Source organism: Xiphias gladius, chromosome 7, assembly GCF_016859285.1.
Source record: "Xiphias gladius isolate SHS-SW01 ecotype Sanya breed wild chromosome 7, ASM1685928v1, whole genome shotgun sequence".
Lineage (NCBI taxonomy): Eukaryota > Metazoa > Chordata > Actinopteri > Istiophoriformes > Xiphiidae > Xiphias > Xiphias gladius.
The window spans coordinates 16,085,100-16,101,832 of NC_053406.1; the positions used below are offsets into that span (position 1 = coordinate 16,085,100).

Consider the following 16,733-nt stretch of genomic DNA (forward strand, 5'->3'; position numbering starts at 1 on the left):
AATGCTGCTCAATTCCCTTACTCACTACCACACAAAAAACACCCATATGGCCTGCGTGGTCCCTGGGGGAAGACAGTCCCTCCAGCGTGAGAGTGACCTTCTAGCCAGCCTCAGTGTTGGGATGACCTTCCCTCCCAAATAATTACAACAATTAATCAATTAAATGCTGAGGCAACCACAACTCCACAGCTCCATAACCAGGGCTCACGTGCATATGTGTGCACCTCATTACCTCCAGAGTCCTACACATGACACACACACACACACACACACACACACACACGCACGCACGCACGCACACACACACACACACATGCGCACACACATGCTCACTTGCACGCTAACGCACACACAGAACCATGCGGTTGCCATGGGCGACAGAGGCATGAGCACTAGGGTGTGGCATGCCCTGTCTCAGGTGGCGCAGGAGAATGATGACAGCTGACAGCTCGCAGTGTGACACCCCCCAAAAATCTGCCCCACCCCCACCCCCCATCGCCGTCCGTCTCGTTCTCCCTCCCTCTCTCTCTCTCCCTTCTCTTCACATCTTCACATTTCTCTCTGTCCCTCCCCCTCTTTCTCACCCTCTCCCATGCATGCTGATTGTGGTCCAATAATAGCACTAGCACCTGTCTGGATAGCTCTACATTTATGAAAATGACTATGTGGGATGCTTTTTTTCCTTTATATGTTTTTATTTGGCGCTTTCATTGCCACTAATCTAGTTTTACTGTATTTATTTTTACTCAAGCTTTGATAGTGACTTTCTAAATATCAATCTGTTGCAAACATTTATTTTTTGGTTAAAAATGGTAAATAGTTTGAAAGATTTCAGAACGAGATTTGAGAGACGGCTACAAAGACACGGAATTATAATTACTTTTAGGACAAAAACTATTTTAGGAATGGTACAGAAAGAGTCATCATATACTGTGTGTGTGTATATGGCAGTTCATTGCAACTTTAAGTGCATCTACAGTTTGAGTCTTCATCCTGGACTGGGTCATTCTCAGACTGAGGCTCTCAGTTATGTCTATTCCCTGTAAATATTTATACATTTATTTACAAAACAAGAGTAATATCTATCATGTAATGATAAATTACTTGTACAACATTCTGCCCCAAAAAAGGAGCTTTACCAAGACAAATGCAGTAATTAGTTCTCTAGTATGCAAATATATAATATGCTTTGTCAGAAGTTAAAATTTACATGCAGATACTCTATGTGCTTTGCCAAATTATCTCATAAAATGAGGCTGTACTGACATTGCTCTTTTTCCTGAGGTTCCTCCTACTCTTGTAGTCATGATGCCATCATGCCAAACAACTGAAATGGATAGGTTTGAGGATTTTAGAGGATTGTAGCTGCCTTAGATTAACAGTGTGGAGTTTAATTTAATTTTAGAAAAACAAATTTTCTCCCATATTAGTTGTTTTATTCCTAAAATATGTTTTTCTAGTTCTTCTTTATCATCCCTGTCACTTGGCTGGCTGAACTTTGACCTCTTTGGTTAGTGGCTTAGTCTCAGACTGCTTAGTCTGAAATATAAATAAATAATAATTGTTAAAAACATAGTATTTTTTAATAGACGTATTGTCGGTTAATTTCAGCCTAGTTCAAGGATGTTGTTTTTTCTACCTCTTTCAGTGATGGAACTGAATTGTGCCTAAGTCAATACATTATCTCTACCTATTCTTTCTTTCAGAAGAATAAGGGAGGTATCGGGTGAGTTTCTAAAATTATCTGCCAACTGTCAAACCTAGTATTATCACAGAAAAAAGGCAGAGAAAATCAATTTCACATCGACAAAAAGATTCAGTATTAAACCATTTTTGTGAATTGGACCCTAACCCCTAAGGCAAAGCTTTTTGTGTCTGTGTGTGTAATATATCCACCAGTTTGGCAGCCTCTATAGCTTCAGGAATAAGGTTTTTCTGTATTTTAGGGATCTCTACTGCTTGTATTTTTTCTTCATTTTCTCCCCTTTAGGATACACAAATAATTTTCACTTTTGGTTACAAGTCAAAGGACCCAGCAACAAATATGTGACTTTACTCTATGAGATGAAAGCACACCTTTCGCACATACAGTTAGTCATCATAATCACTTTGTGCAAGTGTTCTGCCCGAGACCCATGGTTTCATGTTTTGTGCACCTGACACCTCCTCACACTAAACTTAATAAAATGAAATGAGGACACCTGTTCAAGGAGATCACCACATTTCCCTTTTGTCCCGACTAAAACACAAAAACCTACATAGGCTTGGGCCAAGACAGCAGGTGTGTAGATCCCTTTCATCCATCTGGCCTCCTCATCTCTTCTCTGGCTGACATTTCCTTACAAATACAGTAAGTATGGTCTCTGAACATGACACACAAGAACTCCTTCTCTTATCCATTCAATAATGAAACCTGCATCCACACATTTATCCTGTATTTTGTTATTTTTCTCCTTCTCTCTCTCTCTCCTTCCCTGTGATTTTGCTGCTCGCTTTATGAATAAGTAAATGCAGTATTTGGTTTCCCCGTCGTTAATTATTGAAGCGACAGTGATACAGGACTTGCCTCCCAGTGCACCCAGTGCACCAGACCCATGTTTTAGCTCGTTCCTAGGCAACCAGGCTGCATATAGTCAGGCATCAGTAACATCCTAATGATTCTGCTGCGCATGCGATGAGGGGGAGTGCAATTTACACGCAAATCAGTTGGGTTACCATTTGCATCCTGTCACAAGGCTTAAGAGAATGAATATGTAATGTTTTTTTCCCCTGTGTCTTTCATATCTTGGAAGAGGAACGTGTGTTAAATGACAATGCTATCACAACAGTTACCTCTTATTGGCACTGGTTATGTGGTTGTGCACAAGGGCATGTTGCCATACAGGGTTTATTAGACTGGTTTTAATCGGGAGAGGAGTGTTTAAACTACACTTTTGTAAAGGACATCAAGTGTAGGACAAGCTGGAAGTACAAACCTGAGGTGACCTTGACTGGATTTGAACCTCCACTGAACTGGCATGTGATGACTGTCATCATTGCGCCAAACATTTACAAGCTGTCAGGCTGATTTTAAACACTCTATGAGAGGCTCAGTGGGCATTGGGGATTTTCCCTGGTATTGATGAGTGGCAGCAGGGTCAATCAGAGAGTAAATAAATGATTGAAAGAATTGGCTCGGCCACAACAGCCGAGGCTGCTCAGTCGATTCTGGCTATTGATCTGCAGGTAGATGGCATCAATGAGAAGCAGGGGCTGTTTAAATGAAGAATTGAAACGAAGACTTGATTGGAATTATTTGTCCTTTAGCTTTGATTTGTTTACAAATGAGGCTTCAGCTGAGATTAGTGGCCTGTGTGCCAGGTGACCATTGTGAGAAGTGATGTGCTCTCCAGAGGATATCTTACTGCAACCATCAATTTAGCTGAGATACAAAGTAGCATGGCAACACCACAACTGGTGTTCAACCATACTGCGTGATGCAAGGTTAAATTTGAACAATTTTGACGGAAAAGGCCCTGCTCTACTCCAATCTTAACTCCTTCACAAACCAGGAAAGAAGAAAGAAAGGGTCCAAGGTTCAGCCAATTATGAAAAAGTAGAACAATAAAAGTAAAAGCAATGGACAGAATCAGACAAGGACTTTGGCGATTAAACCTTGGACTTTAAGGTGAAAGACTCCCCACGATTTGGACAAGGACATTGACTTTGGGTTCCAGTGACAGTGGTGGCTGGCATAAAGCATTATTAATGACCAAGGAAACTGGCCTTCAGGCTAGGCGTTAATTATATCACTGGAGAGCTGGGGGAGAGAGAGCGAACACACAGGAGGGTGGGGCCGCTCCCTGTGTTGTGTGTGTGCGTGTGTCTGTGTGTGTGTTTTACATTGTTAAGCCATTACTGTCCTCATTTCTACGGGAAGCCTGGTTGATAGATTGTGTTAGATTTTCATGCCAGAAAAACTCCCCAACATCAGCCTGAGACCCCATCTGATTTCTGTAATTGTGGGTTTTTTTTTTTTTTTTTTTTTTTTTTTTTCATTTCATTTTATTTATGTCAAGTCGCCGTATTTTTGAATGTGTCAAAGTTACTGGGGAAATATTTGGCAACATCCCTTTATACAAATGAGATCAGGGTGTAGTGGAAGCCCACACAAGTTAAGCTCAGTTCAGTTTAGAAAAGCACAGCTCCCTGTTTATTCAGTCAAGATAGCATGCCCTTGAACTACCTGTCTCTCCTCCTCACCAAAATAATCCATTAATTTAAGTTCACTTTACTTAATTTATTTAATGAAAAATTTATGCTCTGATTCAGAATTTCACATTTCTCCCTAATCTAAATGTGACAGTTAACTGGAGAGATAATTTGGTTAGCTACAGGCTACTGTTTTCATCATTAAGCCGTCCTAATCACCACCATCCTTTCTGTACACTGGCACAGATTCACAGCCTAGCGCTCCGCATGCCATGTGCAGGGGGTGTGTTTTTTGCTGCCTGGCGCCTGCATGTGACAGTTCCATCGGCCGTGAGCAGTCCTCTACTCCTCGCCGTCTCATAACATCTGTGGCGTCGTTCTTTAAAAGGGCGAGGGCCACTCACTGTGCATCCCCTTCAATGCAGCTCCAAGTCAACCCTCCTTACAGTCATAGTGTGACTTTATATCTGGGGCTAAAGTGAAAAGGGTTGGCCTAATGTGGTGGGACAGAACACCAGACAAGTTTGTTTACGAGACCTGCCCCGGCTTTTCTATGGGTTAAACAGGACAGAAGGCTGTCAGCTGTACAGTGTCACTATATGCAGTAAAGAAGAATGATTTTTTACTCTTATAACGAAACAATGAATCGTTAAATCAGGTAGCTGACTGACAGAAAATAAACCGGCAACAATTTTGATAATTGATTAATTGTTTAAGCCATTTATTAAGCAAAAAGCCCAAATATTTGCTGGTTCCAGTAACAATTTGATGTTCTCTTAAATATATCAATTACAAACTGAATACCTTTGGGCTATGTACTGTTGTTTGGGCAAAACAAGCAACACGAAGATGTCACTTTGGGCTCTGAGGAGTGAGAAGTGTTACTTCTACCATTAATTTTGCTCAAGTACAACGTTGCATGGTAACACCACAACCATCTGCCAATGGTTTGGTACCCTAAAGGCCTAAAATGCCAATCATTCGCTGTTCCCAGCTTTGCAAATCTGACAATTTGATGCTGGCCAATGTTTTCTATCAGTATTAATTGAATATCTTCGGGCTTTGAACTGTTGGTCTGACTAAACAAGCGATGTGAAGACACAGTCTTGGGCTCTGAGAAACTGCGATAGACATTTTTTAAACTATTCTCTGACATTCTCTGACAGCTAATTGATCAAAATAATCATCACTTGCAGCCCTACTTTAATCACTCTAAGTTGTATGTTAGTAATTTTCACTTTCACCACTTTGTTATTGGTTAAAACTAAAGATCTTTGATGAGCCTTATTCTCCCTTTCTGAAACATCAACTATTACCATCCCTCCATTGACTAACTTCAGCTCTTTTCTCCACATGCCAGTGTTCAGGGAGCCCTACACAGTCCGTGTGGCCGACCAGCGCTCCATGCGGGGTAATGTTGCTGTGTTCAAGTGCCTCATCCCCTCAGCTGTTCAGGAGTACGTCAGTGTGGTGTCTTGGGAGAAAGACACCGTCTCCATCGTCCCAGGTAGGAAATTCAGCCGGAGATAGTCATTAAAGATTCACAAAAACATAGGTCAATCTGCAGGAAAAACCAGCCCCACATCCACCTTGTGTTACTGTCCTTTTGCAATACTGTCTCTCTGGCTGAAATGTACTATAATTGCAAACTCCATTCGTACAACCATGTGGGTTTTTTTTTTTTTGGCTGAGTGCGTGCTCGCTGTGTTTGATCAGTTGGCCGGTAATAATGGAAAGCAAATGATCTAATGTCATCCAATATGTCAGTGGACTCAACAACATTTGCCCTTAGAGAAATGAGAAATCTCTCCTGTTATTTTTGGACTGAATAAATCCCAAACCACAAATCCTGAGTTGTGTCAGTATCTTAAAAAATTAGATTTTCTTTCCAGTTTTATTGTAATGGAGATTTCCTCTTTGTTTCCCCTGTTTGTGATTGTTGACAGCCTTTAATCGATACTAATCAATTTATTTGTGTTACTGACGTCTCCTGTTTTGTCATTGAGAGAAGATGGAGGAAGGTTTAAAAAATGCTCCAATCATTCAAAAACAAGTCTGATGAAATGGCCTTTGCCTGGCACATCCCTGGCCCTTCATTCACTAACTGACACCGCTGTGGTTAATAGCTGTGTTACAGGGATAAATCAGGCATTAGTAGACATGTGCTCTGTGTGTGCGTGTGTGCGTGTGCGCGTGTGTATGTGTGTGTGTGTGTGTGTGTGTGTGTGTGTGTGAAGGACAGAGGGGTGTGTGTGGGCTGGGGTGGATCTAATTTGATGAGTGATAGATCTGTTTAGACGCTCATCACAGTCACCCAAAAGAGAGCAGCCGCACCTCTAGGGCTCTGCTGTGTCTGGAGCTGAAGCTCTCTGCTTCATTTGATCCTCTATTGAAATCATTCGATGTTTAACTGAGGAATAACAATATTAGTTTGAAACTGAGCCTCCTACATGCTGCTGTATGTCTGTGTGTGCGTGCGTGCGTGTGTGTGTGCGTGTGTGTGCAGGCTTGCGCTGTGCAGTGTTAACATTTGCTCCATGGAGCAATGGCAAATTGCAGGGTGTCAGATGAAACTGTTTAGGTCAGATGATACGCATTGCTCCCTCTGACCCTTATCTCGCTCTCTGATACCGAGCAGCCCTCTCATCTCTCTCAATAGTGCGCGAGTGTGTAGAGAGGTGTGTGCGTCTGCCTCTGCCTCTTTGTATGGCACTGTCCTTCACACAGGAGCACTCATTGATCCAGCACAGCTGTAGTGTTTGTTTCTTTGTGTGTGTGTGTGTGTGTGTGTGTGTGTGTTAGTGCGTTAGTGCGTTAGTGCCTGAGGGGGGTTTCCAGTCTGGATCGATAAAGCTTGCTGTTGGATTCCCCTCTCTCTTGTCACAGATCCCTCAGTGTGAGAGTGGTGAGACCGGGCCAGTCTGTTTGACTGATAGCTCTGTGTGTTGGTGTGTGTCTGTGTGCGTTTGCACAAACCACTGTATCATCATGACTGTGTGGTAAGAGCTCAGTGGGAGTACGTTATTGATCAGCTGATGGACGTGTTCGTTAAAACGTGCACGTATGAACAAGCAAGAGCATGTGTGTTAGCATGACCACACACTCATACTCACATGAGCAGCTTTCTGTCGCTAAGCTGATCAGAACAACTCATTATGAGCTTCAATTTAAAAAAAAAAAAAAAAGGTGTAACATAACTTGCCCTATGAACATATGACCATAATACAACAGAGTGTATTTATAGAACATTCTTATTGATAAATTTATATTAAAATAAGTTTGCAATGAAGACACTTCATAAATTTTGATCATCAAAAAATACTATTGATGATATTTATTTATTTTTTCTCATTGTATATACTGAAATATACTGTAAAACACAATTTTATAGTGGAAATGATTAGCTTATTAGTCAGTTAACTACAGAAAAAATAATTGGCAACTATTTTAATAATCAATTAATCACTTCAGTTATTTTTCAAGCAAAAATGCCCAAAATACCCTGCAACATTTGCTTGTACAAGCTTCTCCAATGTGAGGATTAGCTGATTGTCTGTGTTTTATATCAAAAATATTCCGTTTACAAAACGGAATATTTTTGGGTCATGGTCTGTCGATCGAGCAGCACAATACATGAAAATGTCACCATTGGCACTATTTACTATTCTGTGACAATTTATAGGCAAAATGAAACGATTAATCAAGAAAATAATTGTTAGGTTATTCGATAATGCGAATAATCGTCCTACACCATCTGAATTTGCATTTGAAAATGTCTGAGAGCTGTTTTGTTTCCCATCTTTCTCTCTCTCTCTTTCTCTCCGTAGGGCTGATGAATAGGTCTTATTAGTTGCACAGTGCTCCTCTTCTTCTTTCCGTCCATCTTTGGCTCGAAGCCTCCTGTCATCTCCCTTCCCTCCCTGGTACAGACTGGTGGCCTGTGTCAGCATCATGGCCACACACAGGCATTCACGCAGACAGAGTGCACATGTACGCCCCTCCCACCCCACTACACTCCACCACAAACCTCATCCATCCATCTTTCAATCCACTCTATCTATCAGCTCCTGGTGGCATGTGCAGCTTTCTCCCTTTCAATAGCACTCGAGATGCTCTAGTGGTTTGCCATTTATTAGGCACAGTCTGTGCCAAGGTATTGGCTTGACAGGATGAAACATGTCATATAGACGGCAGTGTTGGTCAATAAATCTGAGTTTGAATGAGTTTGAATGGGCTTTGATGAAGAGGCGGGAGGGTGTTCGCTGACAGCTGGCCTCACCGCGAGACGACCCTGCCTGGGTGTCGTGTCACTATTTGACAGCCAGATCTGTTTGCGTTGAGGCCCGCTCCAGAAGCAATTGTGGTGGTGGAGGTGGTGGTATACAGATACATAGACAAACAGTCGGTCAAACAGAGGAGGCCTTTGTGTGTTGACTTGCTATCCTGATTTTTACTCCCATGTCATACCTCCCCTCTCCTACTATCTCTCTATCTAGCCATGTCTCTCCCTCTAATTGATGGTTTGCTGGTTTTGCTGTCGGTTAGAAAATTAGCATTTGTTTGCTTGTCAGTTGGGGAACTGAAAGAGGATGCTCTGCTGACGGATGTGTATGAAGGAACTTCATCTGCCTGTTCGTGTGTGTGTGTGCGTCACTTTGTTAGTATCCATCTCCTCCTCCAGCTGGAGCTTAAAACAGTGTGAGTTTTATCTTGTCACCATGGTAACGGGTGAGAACCGGCGGGCGGAATGAGGAAGGTGTGAGGATGCATCGCTGCCTGATTTTTATTAGTGCATCACCATGGCTCAGCTCCGCCACACACACACACACACACACACACACACACACACACACACACACACACACACACACACACACACACACACACACACAGAAGACATAGCTGCATATTTATGTACAGTTCAGTGACAGGTAGCATAGATATACATGTCATCAATGTCAAATGTGGAGACAAACCTTTTCAACACTTTTCTTTCTTTCTTTCTTTCCTTGACTGCGATTTTATAAGTTGTAAATTTCATGGCGCATGGTCTTGAATAGAATGATGATGCTGTGTGTGTGTGTGTGTGTGTGTGTGTGTGTGTGTGTGTGTGTGTGTGTGTGTGTGTGTGAGTGGTTTGTGGGTGACACTGTGTGCATGTGCAGACACATTAGAGAGAGACCAATAAATTGGCTGGGTCAGTGTATCGGCTAATATTATCTTACTGCAGATATATCGATGTCTGTGTATATGTCAGCCAATATGTAACAAGAAATTGCATTACAGAATTGCCAAAGATATATCTACAGGCATTTAGTAGGAGTAAAATCAGTACACATTGTGGTCACATTTCAAAACTTATTTAACGAGCGTTTGACAGAGTACAGTTTTCTTTTTAAATGTGTCTTATTTTGTTGAAACGAATGAAGAAATTAGATCACCGCTGTAAAATATAGATTTTTTTCTTAAATTCCTTAGACACAAACATGCTTGTGTGAATCACATTACACGCTGTGGTTGAAGATATTGAACTGGTGACAAAAGAGTAGCATTCTTCATCAAATGTTGAAGAAAACACTGACAGTGTGAGTCATATTACAGCAATAAAGCAGGCTAAGGAATATATATCTCTCCCAACCTGAATTAGCTGTTATGTGAATTTTATACAGTATGTTACATTTTAAGAATAGTTTCCATTGTAAGAATATGTGTATATAGAATGTTACAATAATATTAATCATAACTTGTTCAAAAGTTCATATGTATTACAGATTGTAAATTTCTCCCACTCTCCTGCTTTATTATATGGAGGGGCTTCACCACAACACCACAAAACACCACAAAAGATAACAAGAGAAAAATAGATAAATAGATTGATAGATAGATTTATCTACTAATTGAGTCATTGATTGGTTGATATAGAGGGAGGGTGACTGAGAGAGCGGGAGAGAGTCGAGGGTGACGAGGGAGTGGCATAGTGTGACGTCTGTATTTTTGCATGCATTGATTGAGGTTGGTTAATCCCCATTCTCTTTCACACACACTGCCTCTCTCTCTCTCTGTAAAGTGTAGCGTCACCACAGCTGCTGCAGCTTCTGTTCCAGTCTCCATTTTGTCACCACTCTGCAGAGGCCCTATACTCTCTCCACCCCTCTGTTATCCACTCTTCTCTTAACTTTAAACCTCTGTCAGCCCTCCTTTCTAGAGGCACTTATTAAGAGATGGTGAAGTGACAAAGCCTCGTCTCTTCCTTCCGCTCCATCAAACCTGAAAGTGAACAACAGACAAACACAAAAAAATGGCAGAATAGGCAGAAAAAGAAAGTAAAAGTGGCACAAAAGCATGACATGCTAAATTATGCAGATGGCCAAATGGGCATAGGATGGAGGGATGATGGAATGAGGCAGTAGGTATATGAGGACATATGAGAGGATGGTCAGATGGACAAAGACAGAGGTGTGTGTGCTTGGTTTTCTTGCTGTCCCTAGCACTCCAGGGAGGAAGATGAGGCCAGGGGCTCTAAAGCCGCTGTGTCCTGCCATTAAAGATGCATCTGACAAGTGCTTACTGCCCCCCCACCTACCCTCTCTTCTCCATCTCTCTTTCTCCTTTAGACCTTTTTTTATTTATCCCTGTTAGTATCTGACCATTAACCATTACACACGTTGTGTGCATCAATGTGTGTTTGTCTTTAGGATGGTGGCAGTTTGTATCTAGTGTGAGGGTGGGGGGAAGAGGGCAGGGGCTGGCTGTGGTGGGGAAATGGGTGGTGTTTACTTATTGATGTGTGTTTATGGGCTGTGGTTTGTGTGTGTGCGTGTGTGAACCTGGCAGTGACGCGTGTTAGGTTGGGTTATTTATTCAGCACTCGTGTTTGGATGTTTTACAGAGAGAACAGGTGCAGATCGACTCTGAGCTCGCTCTGTTTGAGCAGACTCTGTGTGTGTGTGTGTGTGTGTGTGTGTGTGTGTGTGTGTGTGTGTGTGTGTGTGTGTGTGTGTGTGTGTGTGTGTGTGTGTGTGTGTGTGTGTGTGTGTGTGTGTGTTTGTGTGTTACTGAGACAGACAGAGAGAGAGAGTAAGACACAGGGGCATTCACTGCTGTCCAGGTACTGATAGGGCCGCAGTGTTTATTTGTTTTGATGAAATTAGTTGGGTGTTGAAAGGAAATGATGATTTGTAGCTTTCAAGATCCACTGAGAAATAAATGCCCAGGTTATTTGTAAAATGACAGAGACATAGATACAGATAGACAGACAGTTAGACAGACAGACAGATAGATAGATAGACACGGTATATGCAGGAACATGGATGTTCGGTGTAGAGATTGAAATGGTGGGAGAGATGGAGGGAGATTGAAGAAGGGAGGGAGGTAGGAAGTGAGAGAGGGCTGTGCACGAGGAGAATTTCAATGGCACTCCAATCATGCAGGCAGTCTCGTTAGCCCAGGGAACATTTGCATAGCGCTTCGGCGAATTCATTTGGCCTTACTCAGAGAAGATGGCTCCCTTTCCTCTCTGCTGGTTAGTTATTCATTAACCATACACAGCCAAGGTGTGCGTGAGTGCATGCGTGTGAATATGCCTGTGCATTTCTGTTTGTTTCTGACCTAACGGCCGACACGCTTTTAATTTGTAACTGTATAGTCCCTGTCATTTTTTCATGAGATCACTGCTTGCCGTGTTTGCAGCTTGCCGGTGCATCTGCGTCTTTCTGACTGAATGGATACATGCCTCATCGTATCCTCCTGCATATACTGTATACTTACAATAGTACTGTAAGTACACGCCAGCAGACAGACAGTCTCATATTTTGCCAAGTGCAGAGCCAACGTCAGAGCATTACTCACCACCCACCATGATCTCCTTGCCAGCACCCTCTTCCTCTTACAGTGCCTCAACTTTGTGTATCATTGCTCATTCCTCCCCCTCGTCCTTCTCCAGCCCAAGGAACTAATTAGGGAAAAAAAATACATGAAGGGGGTTCAGACAATCAGATCTATACTTGAGGCCATCACTAATGGGGATCATGACTAGCCTAAAAAAGTACGTCACTTGTAGGGTGGGGTGAGATTGTGTCTGTGTGTCAGGGGTCCGGGGTGCAGGGGGAGGTGGGTGTTGTCAGTGAGGAAGCACAGCCAGTAAGTGAAGATGACACACATAATGAAGAATACAGTGGATGTGTTATTCTAATTATCCAACTGACACCCCCTTGCAATCTAATGTTGTTTGACAGTGCACAGCAACCATGGAAAGAGAACTGTGTGTTTGTACATTTGTATGTGTGCGCGTGGATATGTGTGTGTATGAATTTGCAGTCGACCATTTGCGACAGTCTGACACTGTCTGACATGTATGATTGAGTTGAAATGTTTTGTGTGACTTTCTTTCCCTTAAATTGGTCTGTTGGTCAGTTGAAGTTGACAGATTGAAACAATCATTCACATTCCAACAGTATCCAGCGCACCATACTTAGATTTGATTTGAAGATATAAGTAGTATCATTTATCATTAATATATCCACAAGCAATATAATAAAACCCTTAACACTAGTAATACACATTACCTGTTTACTTGAATGTAGTGTTGTTTTATTTTTTTTTTTACACTTTTTTGGCCAACGACTCAATTTTTAGCTACTAAAATCTAAAAATCCTGGTGATTACTAAATTTTTGGGTTTTCATATCAGTGTGACGATGTAAATGTGCGGTGGTTTTCTTTTCTACTTTAATGAGCATTAAAGACAGCCTGTGGCCTCGTATAGAAATTGTAATATATTCCAGTAATATAAATCTAATATAGTTGTAATATAGCCATTATATCATAAAGTAGGAGGTTTTTTAAAAAACCATTACCAAACACATATTAGTCTTTGAAATCTTGCGTGACATAACAAGCAACCTCACATTGGTTCCTTCCCCAAAACTTGAGTGACCAACAAAGTGCATTAGAGCTGAGATGAATTTTTTATTTTATCAATTAGTTGAGCAACAGAAAAAAATAAACTGCAGCTATTCTGATAATCAATTAATTGTTTCAGTCATTTTATGAATGAAAGTAAAACTGCCAAACAACCTTTGTTGCAGTTTTCCAATGTGACGATTTGCTGCTTTCTTTGTCAAATAATAAAACTGAATATCTTTGGGTTTTGGATGTGTTGAACAAAACAATACATCTGAAAGTCTCATCTTAAATTGTGATAGGAATTTTTTTTCGCTCATTTTGACTAAACGATCAATCAAGTAATTGGGAAAAAATCTGCAGATTAATGCATAATGAAAATGCAGCCCTCACAGTGTATGTTGATGTGTTGGCATGGAGCACTGCACATGCTCCATTCAACGTCAAGCAAATTATGAATTTGAGGACTATGATTTTATCATTTAATGAGTAGGTTGGCCAGCAGGTCAAAAGTCTTTCACTGGGTGTGTCTTCAAAGAGAGACAGACTAATAAACAGAGAGAAAGGAAGAGAATGGAGCATTTGCGTGTGCACGTGTGTTTGCAGACGTGCATGTGTTTGTGCATATTTGTGTTTTAGTAGCGTGTTGGGGGCAGGGCAATATGAGAGATATCCTGTTCCAACACATCCCCTCTGGGGCTGACTTAATGACCCGTGACCTGAAGATGTACATGCTAGGGGAGGAGGAAGGGTAGCTGAGGAGGGACAGAAAAAGAGGAGGAGGAAGAGGAGGAGGAAGGCAGTGGGGTGAGGAACCAGGAACAAAATGGATGGAAACTGCAGCAAATAAAGCAGAATGAGAGATGCAAATGTGTCCCGCCTGACGCATCGGTCTCTCTCACTGGGCTGTGCCCTGATCTGACCACAGTCATATCCGTCAGCTGCCAGTGCTCCTCTTCCTACCTCTCTTTGTCTGTCTTTGCGGCTTTCAACCACTTTTTTCCTTATTCATTTCTTTCATTGGGCTCATAGATCACAGCTAATCAAAGGCAGGATGGAGACAGCCAACAGAGCTCTGACATGCAGCACACAATGGACCCAGCCAGAGACGGTGAGAGAAAGATAAGCGAGACTCAAAGTGAAAGAAGGACAGGGGGATAGAGGTAGAATAACTCAGTAGGGGAGTGGGCAGAAGACAGGTGAAACAGATTGGCACAATTTACCTGCTCTCCCCTTTTTGCTTGAGTCTTACCCAATTTTTCTTTTTCCTTTTTTCCAGCTGTCCAGTTTTTTATTCTCTGATGGTTTTTTTCTACTTTAACCCCGTCCTGCTCTTTCACTCCCACCCCACTTCTGCCATATCTTTTAATTTAAACTGTGCTTTTGTGTGTCTTTGTGGATGTGTGTGTGTGTGTGTGTGTGTGTGTGTGTGTGTGTGTGTGTGTGTGTGTGTGTGTGTGTGTGTGTGTGTGTGTGTGTGTGTGTGTGTGAGAGAGAGCCCTTACTGACCTCCCCTGTGAGCAATGGCATCTATGCTTGATTAATAGCTAATCAATGGGCTCTCTGGGATGTATGGGATACCCTGAGGACTCCCACAAGACATATGCCGGCATATCAGCACACACACGGACAATGCCCCACACACACATCAATAGTTCATAGAAGTCAGTGGAGTATAACACATGAAAAGGTTATTTTGCCTACAGTGTTTTTTAAGTTTTCATCAGGTTTTCAGCACTGCGACAAAATGATGCAAGCAGCTCTGATCCATAATAGACACTTTCAGATTTGTCCTTCATGTTCCGTTATTTGGTTTGTTTGCATCATAAATTCACTCTCTGTCTCACTTTCTCTTTTACCTCCACCTCCTAGGGGTCTCTTACTGCCTGCCTTGACATTTATTCCTCTCAAGCGCTTATCAGGCCCACCTGACCACCTCTTGTTTTGCATCATTATTTTCCTTCCCTTTTTGCTATTTTCAGCATGCCTGCCCTCTTCCTATTCTTCCCTCACCTACTTATTTTCTCTGCTCCGCTCTCACTTTCTCTACCGTATTTTGAAAGTGCAGTCTTTTTTTTTTTTTCTGCTGTCTGTTTTGTTCATGTGCATAGCCATTGTTTTACAATGCCCAGGGCAATGCAAGTTTTCTGCTCCTCTCACTCTGTCTCACTGGAGACATTGTTTGAAAACGGCGAAGGAAGTTTTAAACATATCTTGGGAGGAATTCTCCATGTTATCCCTTTCTGCCTTTCTCCTGTCCTTTTTAGTCAAAACTCACTGAGCTAATGGCTCACTCCTTACTCACTTCCTGTGCTTTACAATTGTGACATGGTGCAAGAAAAGCACTTTTGCCACAAATTTAAATGACCCCGAAATTACATATCTCAAATTTGTTATGGTCACCAAATCCCATGAAAAGACCAAAACCAATAAAGTGTTAGCCAGTCTCTCTTTCCCAGCCTTTCTAGGGCTCTCAGCCCCAAGCACATTCGTTCCGACTAAAGATGCACATATTTAAAAATTCCTTACAAATGTATACTCTCATCTGAAAATCTAAATTATTTCCTAAAACAGCTGGAAATGTTTTTAAAACAAGATTCAGTAGCCCATTTGTCTTTGATAGCCACAGATTCAGTGAGGTAGTGAGTACCTGTGGCAGCAGGACAAACTACAGTGCCAGTGTCCATGGTAATCAAGGGAACATGCCGTCCAGTACAACTGTGTGACTCCGCGGCGTAATTTTAGTAGTTTTTGGACAACAGTAGAACTCTACGGCACAGTGGAATAAGCTGTATCAGGCTTTGGTCTAAACAGACAATGGTTGTCAGTAGGATCAACTTCCAGTGACTTCGCCGTAACTTTTGGTGTCTCCACTGGTTTCATGGTGATGACAAGACTCCAGGACTCCTAGCCAAGAAAAAGTCCAGCTTCCAGTGGGATTGGTTAACCAAAAAAGGGCCTCCTATATAAAATAACATTAACGTCAGTATTCATGCTTCAGATTCAGACCGATATAAGGCCCTATAGTCCCGTGAATTAAGGAAACAAGCTGCCTTACTACAGGTCGTGTTTCCCTACACATTCGGCAAAATAGAAACCTAACTCACTTTATATCTGGCCACTATTCATACCTACATCCAACTGCCCTCTGACTAAAAATGTGTGTTGTGTGTGTGTGTGTGTGTGTGTGTGTGTGTGTGTGTGTGTGTGTGTGTGTGTGTGTGTGTGTGTGTGTGTGTGTGTGTGTGTGTGTGTGTGTGTGTGTGTGTGTGTGTATTCTTGTGTGTGGTTCTGCGCGTGTGAAAGAGAGACAGAGAGAGAAGAAAATCTTTTTACATCTAAGCTTAGCTGACTAAGGCTCCCAGAAGACAAAGGAAGGGGGAGAGGAGTGCGTGAAGGGAGAGTATAGAGGAAAAGGAGAATATAATTTGAATCTCATATACATTTCAGTTGAAAGTCATTCTAGCCTTGATACATTCTCTCTGGAGTTGGCCTCACACACACACACAAACACACACACACGCACACACACACATACACACACACGCACATACACACACGCACACACACATTCCCCCCACTCACTCTCATGGACAAAGCTCTTGTGTATGAGCACAGATTGACAGTTGAGTGCTTGCGCTA

At 42.0% G+C, this 16,733-nt stretch overlaps 1 protein-coding gene across 3 annotated transcripts in view; it reads left to right on the forward strand.

The window, feature by feature from the left end:
• Positions 1-2,290: 2,290 nt before the first annotated feature.
• The window catches only part of LOC120792115 (Down syndrome cell adhesion molecule-like protein 1 homolog), an 81,473-nt gene continuing 67,030 nt past the window's right edge, over positions 2,291-16,733 (forward strand). Inside the window, exons 1-2 of one of the 3 annotated variants that reach the window (XM_040131162.1) lie at positions 2,291-2,350; positions 5,552-5,698. In XM_040131162.1, coding sequence (XP_039987096.1) covers position 2,350; positions 5,552-5,698 — 148 coding nt within the window. In that variant the 5' untranslated portion in view covers positions 2,291-2,349. Of the gene's footprint in view, positions 2,351-5,551; positions 5,699-16,733 lie in introns of those variants that run through there. The other 2 variants (XM_040131163.1, XM_040131164.1) reach the window with 2 other exon arrangements.